The sequence below is a fragment of the Marmota monax genome, unplaced genomic scaffold (genome assembly GCF_021218885.2).
Source record: "Marmota monax isolate L192 unplaced genomic scaffold, Marmota_monax_Labrador192_F-V1.1 WCK01_AAM20220418_F8-fsc00015, whole genome shotgun sequence".
Classification (NCBI taxonomy): domain Eukaryota; kingdom Metazoa; phylum Chordata; class Mammalia; order Rodentia; family Sciuridae; genus Marmota; species Marmota monax.
In genome coordinates this window covers 6,363,371-6,382,217 of record NW_026692194.1, presented here as the reverse complement: position 1 = coordinate 6,382,217, position 18,847 = coordinate 6,363,371, and the positions used below count along the sequence as shown (strand labels likewise).

Here is an 18,847-nt window from a genome sequence, read left to right as displayed (position 1 = left end):
AGTGACCTACCTCCCCCAGGCACACCTTACCTGTCCACAGTTACCACCCAGTTAATCCTTTCAAGTAGATTGGGGTACTGATAGGTTAAGGCTCTCATAGACCCAGTCATTTCACCTATAAATTTTCTTGCATTGTCTCACTCATGAGCTTTGGGGGAATACCTTATATGCAAACCATAATAGCCACCAAATTTGATAACCTAGAGGAAATGGGCAAATTCCTGGACACATAAACCTCACCAAGATTGAATCACGAAGAAATAGAAAACCAGATCAATAACACCTAATGTGATTGAATCAGTAATAAAAAGTTGCCCATAAAAGAAAAGCCCAGGATCAGATGACTTTGCTGCTGAGTTTTACCAAATTTGAAGACCTAATACCAGTTCCTCTTAGATTATTCTAAAAATTAAAGAAGGAATTCTTCCAGACTTATTGTGTGAGGTTAGCATTACCCTGATACCAAAACTAGACAAGGACACAACAAAAAAGAAAGCTTGTTAAGCCAATATCCTTGATAAACATGAAGAGAAAAACCCTGCACAAAATAATAACAAACCAAATCTAGGACACATTAAACAAAGATTATTCACCTTTGTGCTAGGGGTGTAGCTCACTGGTAGAGGTTGTGCTTAGCATGTTCCAGACAATCCCCAGCACACTCTCCTGCCATCCCCCCACCCCCACCTCAAAAAAAAAAAAAGTTGTTCAAGTAGAATGCATCCCAGGGATATAAGAATGTTTCAACATACAGAAATCAGTAAGAATAATTCAATATACCAACAGAATGAAGGACAAAAAGCATATGATGATTTCAGTAGCTACAGAATCTAAGACATTTGATAAAATTCAATAATGTTTTATGATAACAACTGAACAAATTAAGTAGAGTGAACATGTCTTCAAATAATAGAGGCCATATATAATAAGCTAACAGTTGATATCATACTGAATGGAAAAAAAGCTTAATCTCTAAGCTCTGAGACAGAAATGCCCACTTTACCACGTTTATTCAGCATTGTACTAGAAGTCCTAACCAGAGCCACCAATCAAGAGAAAGAAAAGGCATCCAACTGGAAAAGAGGAAGTCAAATTATAACTGTTGATGACATGGTCTTATATTTAGAAAACCCCATAGACTTTACCAAAAACTATTAGAACTAATAGACAAATTGAGCAAAGTTGCAGGATACAAAATCAACATACAAAAATCAGTAGCCTTTTTATACACCAATATCAAATTAACTATAAATCAAGAAAACAGTCTCCATTTATAGTAGCTACAAATACACACTCATATGGAAAAACATATTGTGTTCATGGATTGGAAGAAACAGTATTGTTAAAATGTTCCAATTACCCAAAGCAATTGATAGATTCAGTTCAATCCCTATAAAAATACCAATGACATTTTTTCATAGAACTAGAAAAAAACAATTCTAAAAATTGTGTGTAACCAGAAAACTCCAAATAGCCAATGCTACTTTGACCAAAAAGAATAAAGCAAGAGACACCAGACAGAGGCACATGGCTGTACTCCCAGCTACTCAGGAGATGGAGACAGAAGGATTGCCAAGTTTGAGGCCAGTCTGAGCAACTTACCAAGACCTGTTGTCTATAAATAAATTAATACATACATACATACTAAAAATAAAAATCTGGGACGTAGCTCAGTGGTGAATATGCCTAATATGCATAAGCCCCTAGGTTCAGTCCCAGTGCCTGCTACACACACACACACACACACACACACACACACACAGAGCAAGAGGAATTATACTACCAGACCTCAAAATATACTACAAGACTGTAGTAATCAAAACAGCATTATATTGCCATTACAAAAAGGATATATAGACCTGTGGATCTGAGGAGAGAGCCTAGAAGTAACTCATGCATCTACAACCAATTGATTTTTTATATATATATATATACTGAGGATTGAACTTAGGATTGTTTAACCACCGGGCTACATCCCCAGTCCTTTTTTATGTTTTATTTAGAGACAGGGTCTTGCTAAGAGCCTTGCTAAATTGCTGAAGCTGACTTTGAATTCACAATCCTCCTGCCTCAGCCTCCCAAGCCATTGAGATTACAGGTGTACACCACCGCAGCCAATTGGTGTTTGACAAAAGTGCTAAGAACATGCCTTGCAGAAAGGACAGTCTTCCAATAAATAGTGCTAAGAAAATTGAATATTCACATGTAGAAGAATGAGCTGGACCTGTCTTTCATCAGATGCCAAAAAATCAACTCGAAATGGATTAAAAACTTAAATGTGAGACCTGAAAATACTTAAAATACTTCTAGAAGAACTAGGCATGGTGACACACCTGTAATTCCAGCAACCTGGAAACTGAGGCAGGAGGATGGCAAGTTTGAGCCTAGCCTTAGCAAGACCTTGTCTCAAAGCAAAAAGATTTAAAAGGTGGGGAGGGTCTGGGGATGCAGCTCAGTAGCAAAGCACCTTTGCATTCAATTCCCATTATCAAAAATAAATAAATGTGGGACTGGGGGTGGTGCTGAGGCAGGAAGGATTGCAAGTTCAAAGCCAGCCTCAGTAATTTAGCAAGGTCCTAAGCAACTTTGTGAGACCATGTCTCAAAATTTAAAAATAAAAATGGGCTAGAGATGTGGCTCAGTGGTTCAGTCCTGGTACCAATCCCTGTGTTCAATCCCTGGTGCCAAAAATAAATTAATTAAGTAAATATACTAGAAGCAGCCAGGGATACAGCTCAGTGGTAGAATGTTTGCTTAGCATGTATGAGGCCCTGAATTCAATCCCCAGTACCATTAAAAACAAAACAAAGAAAACATAGGAGAAACATTTCAGAACATTGGAATGTTTGAGAATTTTTTGAACAAGACCTCAAGACTACAGGAAACAAAAGTAAAAATAAACAAATGTATCAAACTAAAAAGTTTCTTCTCTGCAAAGGAAAAAAAATCATCATAGTGAAGAGAGAACAGTACTGGAGAAAAATATTTGTCAACTATACTTCTGATAAGAGGTTGTATCTAGAATATATAGGGAACTCAAACCACTGAATAGTAAAAATAAATAGCCTGATTAAAAAATGGGCAATAGATGTTTTCTCAAAAATAGACATGGAAATGGCCAACAGATATTTGAAAAAAAATCTGTTTAACATTACTAATTATCAGAAAAATGCAAACCAAAACCACAATGAGATATTACCTCATATCAATCAGAATGACTATGATAAAAAAAAGACAAATGATAATTAGTGCTGGTAAGAATGTGGAGAAAAGGGAACACTTTCACACTATGGTGGAATTATAAATTAGTGCAGTTGTTATGGAAAACTCTGTGGAGGTTCCTCAAAAAATTAATACTAGATCTACCATATAATCCAGAAATCCCACTATTAAGTATATACCAAAGGAAAATTAAATCAGTATGTCAAAAGAGACATCTTTATTCCCATGTTTATTTTGTACTATTTGAATAACCAGAAATGAAGACAAGTGTTCATTGATAGATGAATGGATTTTTAAAAAGTGGTATGTATATATGTATATATATACATGCGAAATGGAATACTATGCAGCTATAGCAAAGAATGAAATCCTGTCATATGCAACAACATGTATGGAACAGGAGGATATTATGTTAAATGAAATAAGTCAGGCACAAACAGGTGCTATATGATCTCACTCATATTGAATATTAAAATGTTTATCTCAGGGCTGGTGTTGTGGCTCAGTGGCAGAGCATTTGCGTAGCACATGTAAAAAAATAAATAAATATTATAAAGGTGTGTTGTCCATCTACAACTACAAAAATATTTTAAGAATGTTTATTTCAGGCTGGGGATGTGGCTCAAGTGGTAGCGCGCTTGCCTAGCATGCGTGAGGCACTGGGTTCAATTCTCAGCACCACATAAAAATAAAATGGAGATATTGTGTTCACCTTAAACTAAAAAATAAAAATAAAATGTTTATTATAGTTCAGTGATAATGTGTGCTTAATATGTGTAAGGTTCTGGGTTCAATCATCAGCACCAAAAAAAAAAAAAAAAAAAAGTTGATCTCACAGAAGTTGAGAATAGAGTGGTAGTTACCAGAGACCGCAGAGAATATTGGAGAAGGAAAGATGGAGAGTTTGATCAATAGGTACTAAATTATACTTAGATAGGCATAAGACATTCTGGTATATTATTGCACAGTTGAATGACTAGAGATGATATTTTTTATGTTTCAGAAGGCCATAAGAAAGGATTTTCAATGTTTTTACCATAAAGAAATTATAAATGTTTGAGGAAATAGATATGTATAATCCAGTTTAAACACCACACAATATATACATGTAACAAAATATCACATTACCCCGTAAATATATATTATTTGTTTATGTGTCAGTTAAAAATAATAATAAAATAACAAATGAGAAGTTATCAATAAGAAAAATTATATGCTGAGGTTATGGAAGTCCACGGTGAGAATAAAATTTTCTATCTATGAAATAATGAAGAAAGAAAAAGAAATTCATGCTAGTTTTATTGTCACACCTCATACTGGAAAAATTACAGCCACAGTGTAACATAAGTGCTTCATTAAGATGTAAAAGGCAGTAAGTTAGCTTGCATATGTATAGGAAAAAAGCATGGTGTATTTAGGTTTTACTACCATCTGTGATTTTATGCATCCACTGGGGGGTCTTGTACATATTGCCCATGAAAGGGGAATCACTTGAAAAGGCTTATCAATTTAGGCATGTTAAAAATCCTTGTTCTCCTCCTCTTTGGGTTTTGTATTCCATTATTCTGCACTTGAAGAGACTCCGCTCTATGTGAATCAGATGGAGTAATTGAGGTCAGTAAGTAAAGTAGGAAAAGAAGAATAATATCCCTCATAGACAATGTTGAAAATGGCAGAGGAAGAGGAGTTGGGGGTTAGGGAATAAAAGTTTATGACCTCTCTCTCTTCTTGCCTAAACCCAGCTGTCGGCTAGAGAACAAAAGAGTGACAGTGCCTTCGGAAAACAGCTTCACAGGACATGAAACAAGGCACAGAATGGTAGAGAATGGATATGATAGGACAAATGGAGAATAATCAGCACAGTTTTCAGGGAACTATAACATTTTAATTTTCAATAAATGGTTACTTAGGAACTTGGATATCTTTGCTGCAGAGGAGCTATTTTGGGGATTCAAGGTATCATGAAGGAGTTAAGGAGCAGTATCAATGATAATTCTGAGAAAACCCCAGTAACTGTGAAATGAGTGGAGAATACAAGTTTACTTATCAAGATGTTCTGAATTTCTCTGATGGGCAATTTCAGAACTACTGGATATCTTATTTATTATAAAATTGTATCTCAAGAAGCCAGTGCCAATTTTAACCTCTACCTCCATGTTCTTTGTCTCTTAGTTGTTAAACACAGAATATATAGGTTGCATACCTGTAAGTCGGAGAGTTATTTAAATTTATGAAAAGACAGGCCAGACAACAGGCTTTATGGCCAGAGTTTATGTTCAGTAAGTAGTCTCTATAACAACAGATGAAACCAAAAGAAAAATTTTGCAAATGAGTCTTATAAAATCTAGCCAGCTTTTTCACATGAATCTCTTTAATTAGTACTTGTTTTCTAAGGTACTGTTTCCTACTGACACCTTCTTTCCCCCAACTTTATCTCTTTTTTTCTAACTATTAAAAGTTTATTTAACAAAAAGTTTAATATGAAAATGTATATGACCTGATTTTTATATCATAGTTAAATAGGCTCTTTGAAGAGAGGACATGTATTTCTCTGCTGAACAGCCATTATTTATACCCATTCCAAGGATTCTAACATGATACTATTTCCTCATATTACCATCATTCCAATATTGTTCAGTTGCCCACTAGTTGCCATCTTCACATTTATCTATCACAAGATTCATAATGGGGTCAAATCCCTGCAATATTCCCTGGACATGTCTGCCACCATTTAATTTCAATAACTTCTCTCTCTCTCTCTCTCTCTCTCTCTCTCTCTCTATATATATATATATATATATATATATATATATATATATATATATATATATATATATATATATTTTAGTTTGGGAGGGTTAACTTTGCTCATTTTATCTACTTGGCAAGCACAGAGATGCTTTGAAATGGAATTGGCGGCCTACTTCACCAATTTTATCATTTTTAAAAGAAAACACAATACATTAGAACTTGCCAAATTTGTATTATATTGATAAATGAGATCAATAAATTCATAACAGCTTTGTGAAATTTTAAGTGAGAAATAGTAATAGCATAGAAAATTATAGAATTTTTGTTCAGTTGAATTTGTTCTAAATGGTTCCACTTAAGTATTTAATGGCATGTCTTTTTATTTTCTAATTTTATTATTTTATCTTTTTATTTTATAATTTTATTGTTTTGCAGAAGACTCACTGAGGTATAGCTTATAGGGCCTAGATAAGATCATTTAAATGGAAGTTATACACAAAGAGGTTATTTAGTATATAGATGGAAAGAACCAAACATTTGCTTAATAGCCACCTTCAGCTATTCTATAGACTAATAATAATTATACTTTCAGATCCTGGTAGGAAATGAGTTTGATCTAAAACATTAAGGATTTAGGCTGTGAAGAGATTTGTTGGTTATCTTTTACCTGCCCCTTTGGGGATAGGAGTGGGAAGTGCTGTGGTATTGTAGGACGGAAACTTTTCCTCCACCTTCCTGGTTTTTTGCATGAAACCTATAAATTAAACTGAGAAAATATCAACAGGAGAAAAAGTTACAATTTTTACTGATGTTGATATTTTCAATATTAGGTCCACAAGGGCTATACAGGAAAAAAAATATATATTTAAAAATCCAAAGAGGCAGTTAGACTTGAAATCTTATATACCATCTTAATAAAAGGGTGATAAATTATGAAGTGACTAGGGGTGGTAAATTATGGGAAGATAACTATATGGGGGAACTAATGGTAGATTAGGGTTTTTAGTAAAGCTTGTTCTGTTGTTGTTTGTAGTAGAAATTGAACCCAGGGCCTTGCACACACTATCAAGTTCTCTACCACTGAGCTATAATCCCAGTTCTTTTCCTCTCTTCTTTTATTAGTCAGAGTCTCTGATGGTTACCCAGGCTAGCCTTGAACTTTATTTCTTATGCCATGGCCTCCTGAGTAGCTGGGATTACCCTCAGGTCCAGCTAGTGAGCCTATTTTATGCAGACTCATCTTGGTGCCAACTTTCCATCTTCTTTATTTCCATAAAACTCCACCAAAGGAGGGATTTATATAAGGCAGTCTTCATTTCTCAGAAGTTTCTGCTTTTTTATTCAGATAAAGGAAACTTTAAGAAGACTTTCTCCACTTGTTGATTCTTGGTTCACAAAATAATCCATATTCCAAAGTGACATATTTTGGGATGACATATTCTGATCTCCTTTAATATATAAAGAAGAAAATGTAGAAAAGAAAGCATTAACTGGTGACTCTGCAATAACAAACAGAGCGATTCGGCATGTTATTTAATTTGCTCAGTATGTTAATTTCATTAACTAGAAAACAAAGCAATTGGGTTATATGATCTCGTTGGATTCTTACTACTGTAAAATTAGTGGATTATTTTTCTTAAGGATCTTGAATATTGTCATTCTTGGATACATGTAATTTCCCCTTTCTCTCAAAACATTGCAGACCTAGGATTTGTCCGATATACATGAAAATTCTGCCATGTATATCAGACAAATATATATATATATATATATATATATATATATATATATATATATATACACACACACACACACAAATATATATATATATATACACACACAAATATATATATATATGATTTATTTAGTAATCCTAACATTGATTGAAGGGAATTTATTTGGGGAATCTTAGGAGAGAAATCTTGTAGTAGGTGGAAAGACCCCAGAAATATTTGTTGCTGTTTCAATATTTGGGTATTTTAATTTTCTGACTAATGTTTCCCAAGGAATTTGTAACAATTTCTGGCTTAACCACTAAATCTGAGTTAACCCAGACTAACTTGCAAATCAAAATCCTCCTTTCATTGTTAGTCTACAGGGTGCTGTGGAGATAGCATGGATTTTGGAGTCACTCAACACTGGGAGTTCATAATCCCAATCTGCCATTTTCTAATTTTTTGGATATAGGTTAACTTTTCTGTACCCTAGAGTTCTTATCTATAAAATAGCAATATTTGAGTAATTACTTAAAATTATTATAGGATGACATTAGATGACAAATGGGAAGAAATTTTTATATTCCTCATAATGAGAGTACCTGAGATCTGTGTATCTCTTTACATTTTATGAAACACCATCATACAAGCAATTTCATTTAGAGTGTAGTATGGATTTGCTTTATGGGGTAATATATCACTTAGGTATGAAGACCTGAGCTGGACTTGCTGCATTGGGACTCTGGAGCTTGCCAGATGAAAAACTTTAGCTATCTTAGGGATCTCTTCTAAAACATCCTTTTATATTTTACAGGAATCTGAATTTCTGTGTTTGGAGTTTGATGAGATCAAAGTCAACCAAATCTTGAAGAAGCTCTCAGAGGTAGAAGAAACTATCAGCACACTGATGCAACCAGCCTAACTGAAGTTGATGTAGGAAAGACTTGGAGTTATTGAAACAATATTCACAATCCTTCCCTATTGACCTTTTTAAAATCTTGTTCCCCTATTGATATTAAATCCTTAAAAGTCAAATCTTGCCTGCTTTTGCTTGCCAGGATTTCTTTCACTCCCTTTCATTCACTCTTATAGTTGTTCTGGTGTAAGGGTTCTCATACTTCAGCATGCAGAAGAACTACAAGGTGTATTTTTTGAAAGCATAGATTAAACTATTTTAAAGATGGGGGTACTGGGGATGTAGCTCAGTGGTAGAACACTTATTTATCTTGTAAAGCCTTGGGTTCTATCCTCAGTACCACTACCACCACACAAAAGCAAATAAAAACAAAAAGAAAAAACAGGCTTTTAGGGCCTTACCCTCAGAGACTTGGAATCAGGATTGGGCTATGTGGGGTCATCTTTGGTAATCCTTCCTTTGGTTATTCCTGAGAAAAATTTTAGGAGTTTATATATGTTAAATCATGCAAGAATTAGTAAAGGGGGAAGAAAACATTTTAGTCATGCAAATATAGTGTTCATCAAAGTATCATGTTGGGGCTGGAGCTGGGGCTCAGTGGTAGAGTGCTCGCCTGGCATGCATGAGGCACTGGGTTCAATCCTCAGTACCACATAAAAATAAAATAAAGATACTGTGTCCACCTAAAACAAAAAAATAAATAAACATTTTTTAAAAAGTATCATGTGTCCTAAGCTACGGCTTAGAGAAAGCTACCTGAACCAGAAGAGATTTACCTGACCTTAGTAAGATTCTCCTCAAACTGATGCAGATAATTGAATTAGTTCCACCTAAGTTTGGGGGGATTTTGTTTGATCTCAGCTACTGAGACTTGGACCTTTCTGGAGCATAAAACCAAATTGGCCTCCAAACAAAGGGACTCCCTTCCTTCTCTTGACTCAAGTTGGGATTGTGAGGACGGGAAAATGTCTACTTAGAAGTCTTTTACCTCAGAAAAATTTACCTGACTTATCAAACAAAGCCTCCTCCAGAACATGTCTTCAAGAAAAACTAGTATAATAAAAAGTAGGTCCTAGTAGAAAAGGGAGTTAGTCAACTTTCCATCACTGAGACAGAAATACCTGAGATAATCAAAAGGAGGACAGAAGGGGCTGGGGTTATAGCTCAGTTGGTAGAGTGCTTGCCTCACATGCACAAGGCCAGCACAAGTTCAATCCCCAGCACCACCAAAAAAAAAGAGGAAAGACTTATTTTGGCTCATGATTTCAAAGGTCCATGGTTGCTTGGCACCATTATTTTTGGCCCTGTGGTGAGGCAGAATATTCAAGGTGAGAAGCACATGTTGGAGCAAAGCTGCTCATCTCATTATGGCCAGGAAGCAAAGAGAAAAGCCGGATAGAACAGGGGTGCGTACTCCATAATTTAACTTCCTTTTACTAGGTCCACCTCCTAAAGGTTCCACTGCCTCCCTATAGCACCAAGGGCTGGTGATCAAGCCTTCAACACATGAATTTAGGGGACATTTAATATCTAAACCATAATATGTTATCAAACATAAAGAATATTCCAGGTGAAGGAGGATGTCAACCAGCATATTGAGGCTGTAGCCCTTTTTGAACAGCTTTGTCATTTAATACTGATGATATTTGGAAATCTCATTTGATTTTGGGATATAATGTGTTCAAAAAATGTGGTTCTCTTGGTCTGTGGTTGCAGCATATGTCAGTTCTAATGAGTTTATTCTAGGACAAGCATAAGTCCTTTTCTGTTAAGGCGCTTCTCTTAAATCGTTTAGAGACATTTTAAGAGCTTTTCCAGCACTCAAACTGAAAATATTGGCTTCTTCCTGATTGAAACCATCCCAGCAGTTAGCAAACAATGACCAGAGGTTTTAAATGTAGCCCCTATGGGCCCCTCAGAAAACATCTTGAAACAGTACTTTAAGTAGATTCAGAAAAGACATGTGGTTTGGCAAAATAAAAAATAAAAATAAAACAACACTATTGAAACCTGCTTTCTGATCCCCAGGCTACCACCATGTGATCAAGGACACATTAGATAATTTCTCCTGCTGTAAAATGGAGGAGAGTATCTCATCAGATAATAAATTCCAGATGGTCTTAGAAGGAAGAAGTATAGCTACCATATTAATATTGACTTAGAGAGCCCATGAAAGTCTGTGGAAGCATGAAGGAATGGTCCATGGGCCACTTAGTGTTGTTTGAATCTGTTTAAGTTATCCTGTGAAAGTAATAGTCACAAAAGTGGGCATGAGTTTTTTTGTTTATTAAATCCCCAGTCCCTAGGTTGTTAAAAACTTACCATTAATGTTTTTCAAAATAACTAAAAAAAAAAAAAAAAATGCCAAAGATGGTCTCCACACTTAATACTAACCACTTTTGAATGAAAGTTGTTTTGAATAGGATGTGTTTTATATTTATTGATTTTTTTATTGTAAAAGGAGTATATTTTAATATAGTCTACTGTAAAAATTTAAAAACAAACAAGAACTGTGAAATGACCCATCAACCTTTTATGTACAGAGATAATGGAGAGAACTATGAAAAGAGTTTACTTTCCATGAATAAATTTCTGGAAGTGGAATATATGGTTTTTAAGATTTTGATAAACATTGCCCAATTGCTCTTCAGAAAGGTTATATAAATTTGTATTCCCTCTCAGAAAGTATGAGAATAAATCACTCTATTTCTTACCTGATTGTATATTATTTTTTATATTTTGTGAAACTAAAATTTTTTTTGTAAATTTTTGCAAGAGACATTTACAATGCAAGCATGAAGAAAGGACCTAGGAAGAGAACTAAAGATCCCAGAGACTCCATTACTCCACTACAAGGTTTTCTACTTTGGTGATTCTAGATTTAAACTATTTCAAGTTGAGGAAATGAAAGACCAAAATAATTCTCAGCCTGAATCAGGTTTTGTCAAAATTACTTCAGCAATAAGCATTTTAGCTTCAGTCTGTAGAAAGAATCCAGCCAAGTAAAAATCTAGTCAGAAAGTAACTCCAGACTTTGGTAGTTTCATGTTGATAATGAGCAGGTTTTGGCCTTGTTCTCAGAGCTGGCTTTCTTGGAAGCGCTGGTTCCGATTTATCAGCTTTATCAGTGGAGACCTGAATTCCACCAGTGTGGCCTCCACTTTCCTTTATATAATTTCTCTTTTCCCAGTCTTATTTTAATGATGATTCAAAAAGAACTACAGCATTTTAAAAAACCTTATCCTAACTATTCTCTTATGAATGCAAGAAGGCGGTGAAAAACAAAGGATGACACTGAGTATCTGAAGTCTTAAATAGCTCGCATCATGTGGAGCTATTAATTGTTGAAGCTCTTTTTTTAGACCTGGGTGAAAATTTGGAAAACAGAATATAAATATCAAAGGAAAATAAATCTTAAACAGATGTTAGAAAATAATTGTTTTCTGAAGTGAACAGTAAATATCTAGACCAGTGAAAAGGACCAGGATACAGAAAGAATCCTAGGATCAGCTGAGAAATGATTGGGTATTTTCCTAAGAGAACAGGATGCTGTACCCCTTTTTGGGACATCTGCTTTCTTACAATTCTTAGCTTTCCACCTTTACAGCTAAGGTGGAAATTTAAGGTGGCATATTTTAGAAAGGAAAACCTAAATAGAACATAATTAGCTTATGCTTAACTCTAATTATAGGGTGTATAGTTTTAAACTTCAAAATTTGAGAAATAGCAATTTTATCTAAATATGGTCAATTTGCCCTTACATGGGGATGACCCTAATTGTCTCACATAACATCAAGCTGTATGTCACACTGAGCTAACCTTTATTGCAAAGAAATCTGCTTAGGCCTGCTGCCTGTCAGATAAGGGTGCCAGCTAACAGAACTTAAAAGTTCAGTACATAAATTATCAGAATAAATTACTAAAGCTGCACATGAGTAGATAGTAAAATATGCATATTTGCATCATTTATTCACTAAGACCTGTAATTTGGGCTTTTGTTTTTCTTTCACCTACTCTTGACTGGTTTTGGTTTTCTGGTGGTGTGAGGGATTTAAGTTCTGTTGATTCACAGGATATAAGTGGGGGAGAGACAAAAGGGAGAAATATGAATTTGATTGTTCAAGTGGAAGAAGATAAAACTGTTGTTTTAAAAGAATTTTAGGATGAAATATTTTTTAAAATCTCATTCCTTTAATGTTATCACACAGTTTCTATATTAAAGAAGTAGAAATTTGGGGATCATATGTGATTTTTTTTTAAGAGAGAGAGGAGAGAGAGAGAAAGGAGAGAGAGAATTTTAATATTTATTTTTTAGTTTTTGGTGGACACAACATCTTTGTTTGTATGTGGTGCTGAGGATCGAACCCGGGCTGCACGCATGCCAGGTGAGCGCGCTACCGCTTGAGCCACATCCCCAGCCCCCATATGTGATTTTTATTCTATTTTTAGAAACATGGCTAAGAATTGGCATAGATCTTAGAATGACTGGTTTGTAAGTTCTGGTGGAAGCTATTTTAGAATTTTGTCAATAATGAGGAAACATCTGGGTAGAAAGGGCAGAGGACTTGCACAAGTGCATGGTCAGGAAGAAAGTTCAGGGCTACTTTCTTTTATTTTTATTTTCTACCTGCTAGATCCTTCAAAAGAATCTGCTTATAAAAATACCTATGTTCTGGCTCATTGTATTTAGATTTACATTTCCTATAGTGAAGATTTTTGTTTGTATAACAAATTGTAAATTCTGAGTCCACTTCTCTATGTGTCAGTCCCAGACACCTCTAAGCACTTAAACTTTGTGCTTGCTGAACTTCCTTAACTGCCATCTCAGTAGCTATATTTAGTAGACCTCCTTGTCTTCACATCTGTCTTTACAGGGCTGTGAACTCCTTAAAGGGCAGGTACCATATATTATACATTTTTCTGTCCCCTTTTACCTTGTGGTATGCTCCAACTTACTCTACAAATGTGCATGTAATGAATGAGCATTAAGAGATGTGAAGTAGAGCACTTGCCTAGCATGGGCAAGGCTCTGGGTTCTAATTCCCAATATCATGAAAAAAAAAGAGAGGTTGGGGCTGTTGCTTAGTGGTAAAGTGCTTGGCTAGCATGCACGTGGCACTGGGTTCGATCCTCAGCACCACATAAAAATAAACAAATAAAGGCATTCTGACAATCTACAACTACAAATTTTTTTTTTTTTTTTAAAGAGAGAGGGAGAGAGATGTGATGATTGAGCTGAGTATTACATTTGGTGAGGAAAGGATAGCATTAGAGTCAAACCTAGATCTGAATCTCAGTTCTACACCAGGTTCTTGACCTCAGAAAATTTAGTTTTTTCATCTGGAAATAGGGATGTTAAATCTAATTCACAGGATTAGGATTAAATGGGATTAGGATATAGTCTAAAAGACATCTTTTGGAGACTTACCGGCAAAATATCCAGATAAAATCCTGACTCTTTTACTTACTAATTATGTAACCTTGGGCAGCTTGACAGTTCTATGCCTTTTCTTTATAAAAAAAATGAGGTGATGATACAATAGTACCTACCTTAGTGGCATATTCTGGAATAAAATAAGTTAATATTTCCACTTTTGGAGCACTACCTGGCATAGAGTCAACACATGTTTGCTGCTGCTATTATTATCATTACTCTTAGGAACTATCTCCTTAAGAAATTGAAACCGGTAACAATTTACAAGTAATACACAAGTCAGGAGCCAATTCATTCTCATTTGCTCAATTGAGTGGTGCCAACTACAATTGCTATAAGTTTCAGCAAAGAGAAGGGGCAGTGGGACCTGGAGACGTTAGGAAAGATGGTAAGCCAAAATTTTAAAAATCAGGCAAATTTGAAAAGGATTGAGGAGTATTCTAAACTGGGTAGAGAAGCCAAATAAATGAAGGTAAAAATAATTTGGTGAGATGGGAACATGATCAAGAATGAGTGGGGTCACACCTCTTCATGGGCCTTTTTTTTTCGCCTTGATATTTACAAACCTGAATCATACCCAGGTCATTATCCAGGACTCAGGTTTTTGGTGACAAGTTCTTATAAATTGAGAACTGAGAAAAGGAAGGCAAGGCAGTTGTGTTCCCATGGAAGGCAAACAAAGCCAAACATAGCTGGATAAGAGAACCTATGGCTGCTTACAGAAGTAAACTGCGCAATTGAACAAACCCCCAGGCTCGCTCCCTCCCTGGGGAATTGAGACATGAAGCAATTTCTGTAGCATCCCTGGGAGCCCTGTGGGGCCTTTCTGTCTTGACTCAGAAGTGATGTCTGTGGTTCTTTCAGGAGTCTCTTACTTGCCTCCTGAAAGAGAATCACTAGAGCCTAGGTCCTGGACAGGAAAGGGAAAGTGAGTGGAATACAAAAAAGAAACCACTGTCCTGTTAACCCAGGAGGTTCGTTCGTTCATATCCCCTAAGCAGATTGCCAGAGGAAATGAGGGTTTAAAAAAACAAAATGAAACAAAAAATTTCTTCCTGACCTTTCCTTCAAAGAAGAATTCAGTTGTGGAAGACTTAAAAGGAGTGAAGATTGCTATTCTGTGCAAAACTGAATTTTGTCTTGGGATTTCTATTTACCCATCAACCTCTTCTAGTCAGTCAGTTTTTGTTTTTGTTTTTGTTTGATCATTGTGTCAATAGACCTGACAAGAACAAATTAGAGGTGGAAAAGTTTATTTAGGGGCTCATGGTTTCAGAGGTCTTGCTCCATAAATATCCAGTCCATTCCTTGAGGTGCGAGGTGAGGTAGAACATCACGATGGAAAGCAGCTGGGAATACGGACATACAAAGCAGAGAGATAACCTGGCTCAACAAGTAGAAAATATATACTCCAAAGGCACTCCCCCAGGGACCCAACTCCTCCAGCCATACCATACCTGCCTATAGTTACCACCCAGTTAATTCCTATCTCTGAAGAGCTAGAGAAATCTCCTCACTGGAGACCCAATCCTGAGAGAATCAACTTGAAGTACCCTTGGGCAACCAGCCCAGGAACCACTGCTCAGGGGCAAGACCCAGCAAGTCCTTGTTGCTTTGAGTGAGCCTTTGGAGAGAAGTGGTTGCTACCGTAACCACAGCCTGTGCCATTCTTTGTAGCTCAAATGCCACACCTAGTTTTGCACCTGGCAGTTTAGCAAATTAATTGTGTGCAAGGTTGTTAAGGTTCTGGTTTGAAGAGTCTCATAATGATTAAACTGTTTTCTTTTCCTTCCATTCTTTTATCCTTCTCTTTGGGAAATGACCCAAAGTTGATGATGTCATTTCTTGTCATTGTATTGCCAAGTGCTAAATTACCCAGTAAATCAATTCCCTGGTTAGCCCCAGCTAAGCCACACTTTTTTGAGAAACTAAAAATTTTTTCAAATATCAAAAGCATCACTGTAGTCATACAGGAAAAATAAAAACTCTGTATAAGTGATTTTTTCTTTTGAATCCCAAATGTAGAGGAGGGAGGAGAACCATAATCTTTTTAGTGTTTTTCAGGGGCTTTTAAGAGTCTTAATCTGGCCATATATCCTACAGAGTATTCTGTAGGGAGAAGTATAGGGCCACTCAAGAAACCTAGGTCACTAGAGAAGGAGGGACTATATCACAGGAATAAAGTGCCTCTCTTTCCAGGAGCACAGAACCCTGTTTTCCTGGCCTTTTGGATAGAAGCTTATGAATATTTTGTCTTAAGGAGTTTTATTTTGATTTCAACTACACAAATAATGCATGTATACCTTGTACTTGAGAAACATTTAAACCTTATAATTAAAACAAAGGTCCCCATGGCCAATACCATTGATCCTAGTTTATTTTTCTACTCCCCTCTGCAATAACGCCTACTGTCATTTTGATTGTGTTGCTTTTAAGGTTCTTTCCATGATTTTTTTTAACCTACTTATAAGTATGTCCACATTTACAGTATTATTTTCTGTATTTCTGTAACATAAGTATAGTTATTATGTATTGTCTTAGAAATCCCCACCTCACCCCTACGGTATATCTTGAGACTTTTCTATATTAGTACTAAAGAGACCAACTACCCATCAAATGGGCCTAGGGAATACTTAAAAACAGAAACATTTGACCTACAGAAGATGCAGAAAGAAATAATATCTGTATTCTCTTATCTGGTGAAAGCTGAGTTTTACTGGAATCTGCCACCCTAACCTGCCCCTCCCCAGGAAGGTCTCCAGTTAGGAAGTCACTAACCTTGAGCACAAGGACATTCCAAAAAAAAAAAAATGTGTGTAAACAAGCCTCAATCAAAATCTTTCACCCTTTGAAGTTGGTTATCTCAGGCATTTTGTTACAGTAATAAAAATATGCCTGACACACATCCTTTGAAGTCCTAAATTCCTCTGCTTTTATTAAGCTGATGTTTCTTTACTCCTAAATTACTCTCTTTGAGGTAGTCCTGCTTGCATAGTATGTTTTTTCTCCTAATCATTTGCCTGTTGTCAGTTAATTCCTAGAGAAGTGGTAGAGAAGTTTTTCTTCCCATCTGTTAAATATAAATTTACCTCATTAATTTCAACTGCTGCATTGTATTCCATAGACACAGTACATTGTGGTTGTTTGAGTTCCCTAAACAATGGGTTTTTAGGTTGTCTCCAACTTTTCTCCATTGTAAGCAATGTTGCAAGGAACATCCTTGCACATGCCTCCCTGTATATGTGTTTACATACACCTTTGATAAAATACATTTTTACTGGCTGAGGTTGTGGCTCAGTGGTAGAGTGCTCGCATAGCATGCATGAGGCACTGGGTTCAATCCTCAGAACCACAGAAATGTAAAGTAAAGATATTGTGTCCACCTAAAACTAAAAAATAAATATTAAAAAATATAAATATTAAAAAAATACATTTTTACCAATATGATGAGTCAAACACTTTTTTCATTCTCCCAATCAGTGAGAGTTTGAACATCTTCACATCTTTGCTATATTTTTCTTCTTCCTCATAAAATGGTCCTTTGCATCTTTTTCTTTTATTTGTCTTCTAATGATTTATAGGAGCCCTTGTAGTCTGGAAATAGTAATCTGTTTAAGAGGTTTTCAGACTATCCTAGAGAGTGAAATTGGAGGAATATTCTCAAATTTTGTTGAGTGCCTGCTACATGAACATACCAATGAAGAACTATTAGGACTGAACTGGGCATGGTGGACCTGGAATACCAGTGGCTCTGGAGGTGGGGCAAGAGGATTGCAAATTCCAGATCAGCCTCAGCCTCAGCAACTTAGGAGACCCTGTTTCAAAATAGAAAGTAAAAAGGGTTGAGACAGTAACTCAGTGGTAGAGTGCCCTTGGCTTCAGTACTGAAGAAAAAGGAAAAGGAAATAACTATGTATTAGTCAGCTTTTCCTTGCTGTGACCAAAATAACTGATGATAACAATTTAGAGGAGGAAAATTTTATTTTAAGCTCAAGGTTTCAGCGGTCTTAGTCCGTGGTCAGCCTACTCCAATCGCTCAAGGTGAGGCAGAACATCATGGTAGAATGGTATGGTGAAGTATGGTATCAGCTCATGGCAGGAAGGAAGAGAGAAAAAGAGAGGAAACTAGGGACCAGTTTTATTCAAGGCCACATCCAAAATGACTTGCTTCCTCCATCCATGCCTACAGTTAGCATCCATTCACTCAGATTATTAACCCATCCAATGGATTAATCCAATGAGGTTATAACTTTCATCATCCAATCTTTTCACCGCTTTTACTTTGATTAATTTCCTGATACATAGGTCTTTGGGCACATTTTTAGAAGTAAACCATTTCCCCCAGATGCTCATTCCCATCTCACAATGCAAAATACATTCAGTCCATACCCCAAGGGTCCCCATAATTACCAGTTCCATCATTTCTAAAAACTCCAAGTCCAAAATCTCCTCCAAGATTCAAGGTAAATGCTTGAAAAAATCAAAAGCAAGCAAACTGCATGCATATAATTTATAAATATTATATATATTATAATATATAGAGTAAATATCCCCATTCCAAAAGAGAGGAATAGGGACAAAAAGAAGGAATAAGACTAAAATGTAGCTGGACAAAGAAGTCCTATAGCTACACATCTTGCATATAGGGCACATGGCAGTGAGATGTGATATCCTGCCCCATGGCCTTGATGATTGCAGCCCACGTAACCTCTCTTGGCCTGCCTCTGTTCACTTCCTGCAGCTTTCCTCAACAGACTTTCCATGTTCCTGGCATCTCTTAATCCCCAAGGTCTCCATTCCAGCTTTGGC

The 18,847-nt window shown here is 36.0% G+C and overlaps 1 protein-coding gene and 1 pseudogene across 3 annotated transcripts in view; one reads left to right on the top strand and one right to left on the bottom strand.

The window, feature by feature from the left end:
- Commd1 (copper metabolism domain containing 1) overlaps positions 1-8,723 on the top strand; it is a 167,915-nt gene extending 159,192 nt beyond the window's left edge. For 2 of the 3 annotated variants that reach the window (XM_046423247.2, XM_046423233.1), the window contains one exon: positions 8,503-8,723. In XM_046423247.2, coding sequence (XP_046279203.1) covers positions 8,503-8,557 — 55 coding nt within the window. In that variant the 3' untranslated portion in view covers positions 8,558-8,723. The remainder of the gene's footprint in view (positions 1-8,502) is intronic. The other variant, XM_058572823.1, reaches the window with a different exon arrangement.
- LOC124078453 (small nuclear ribonucleoprotein G-like) lies at positions 5,792-5,972 on the bottom strand (annotated as a pseudogene).
- Positions 8,724-18,847: the final 10,124 nt, after the last annotated feature.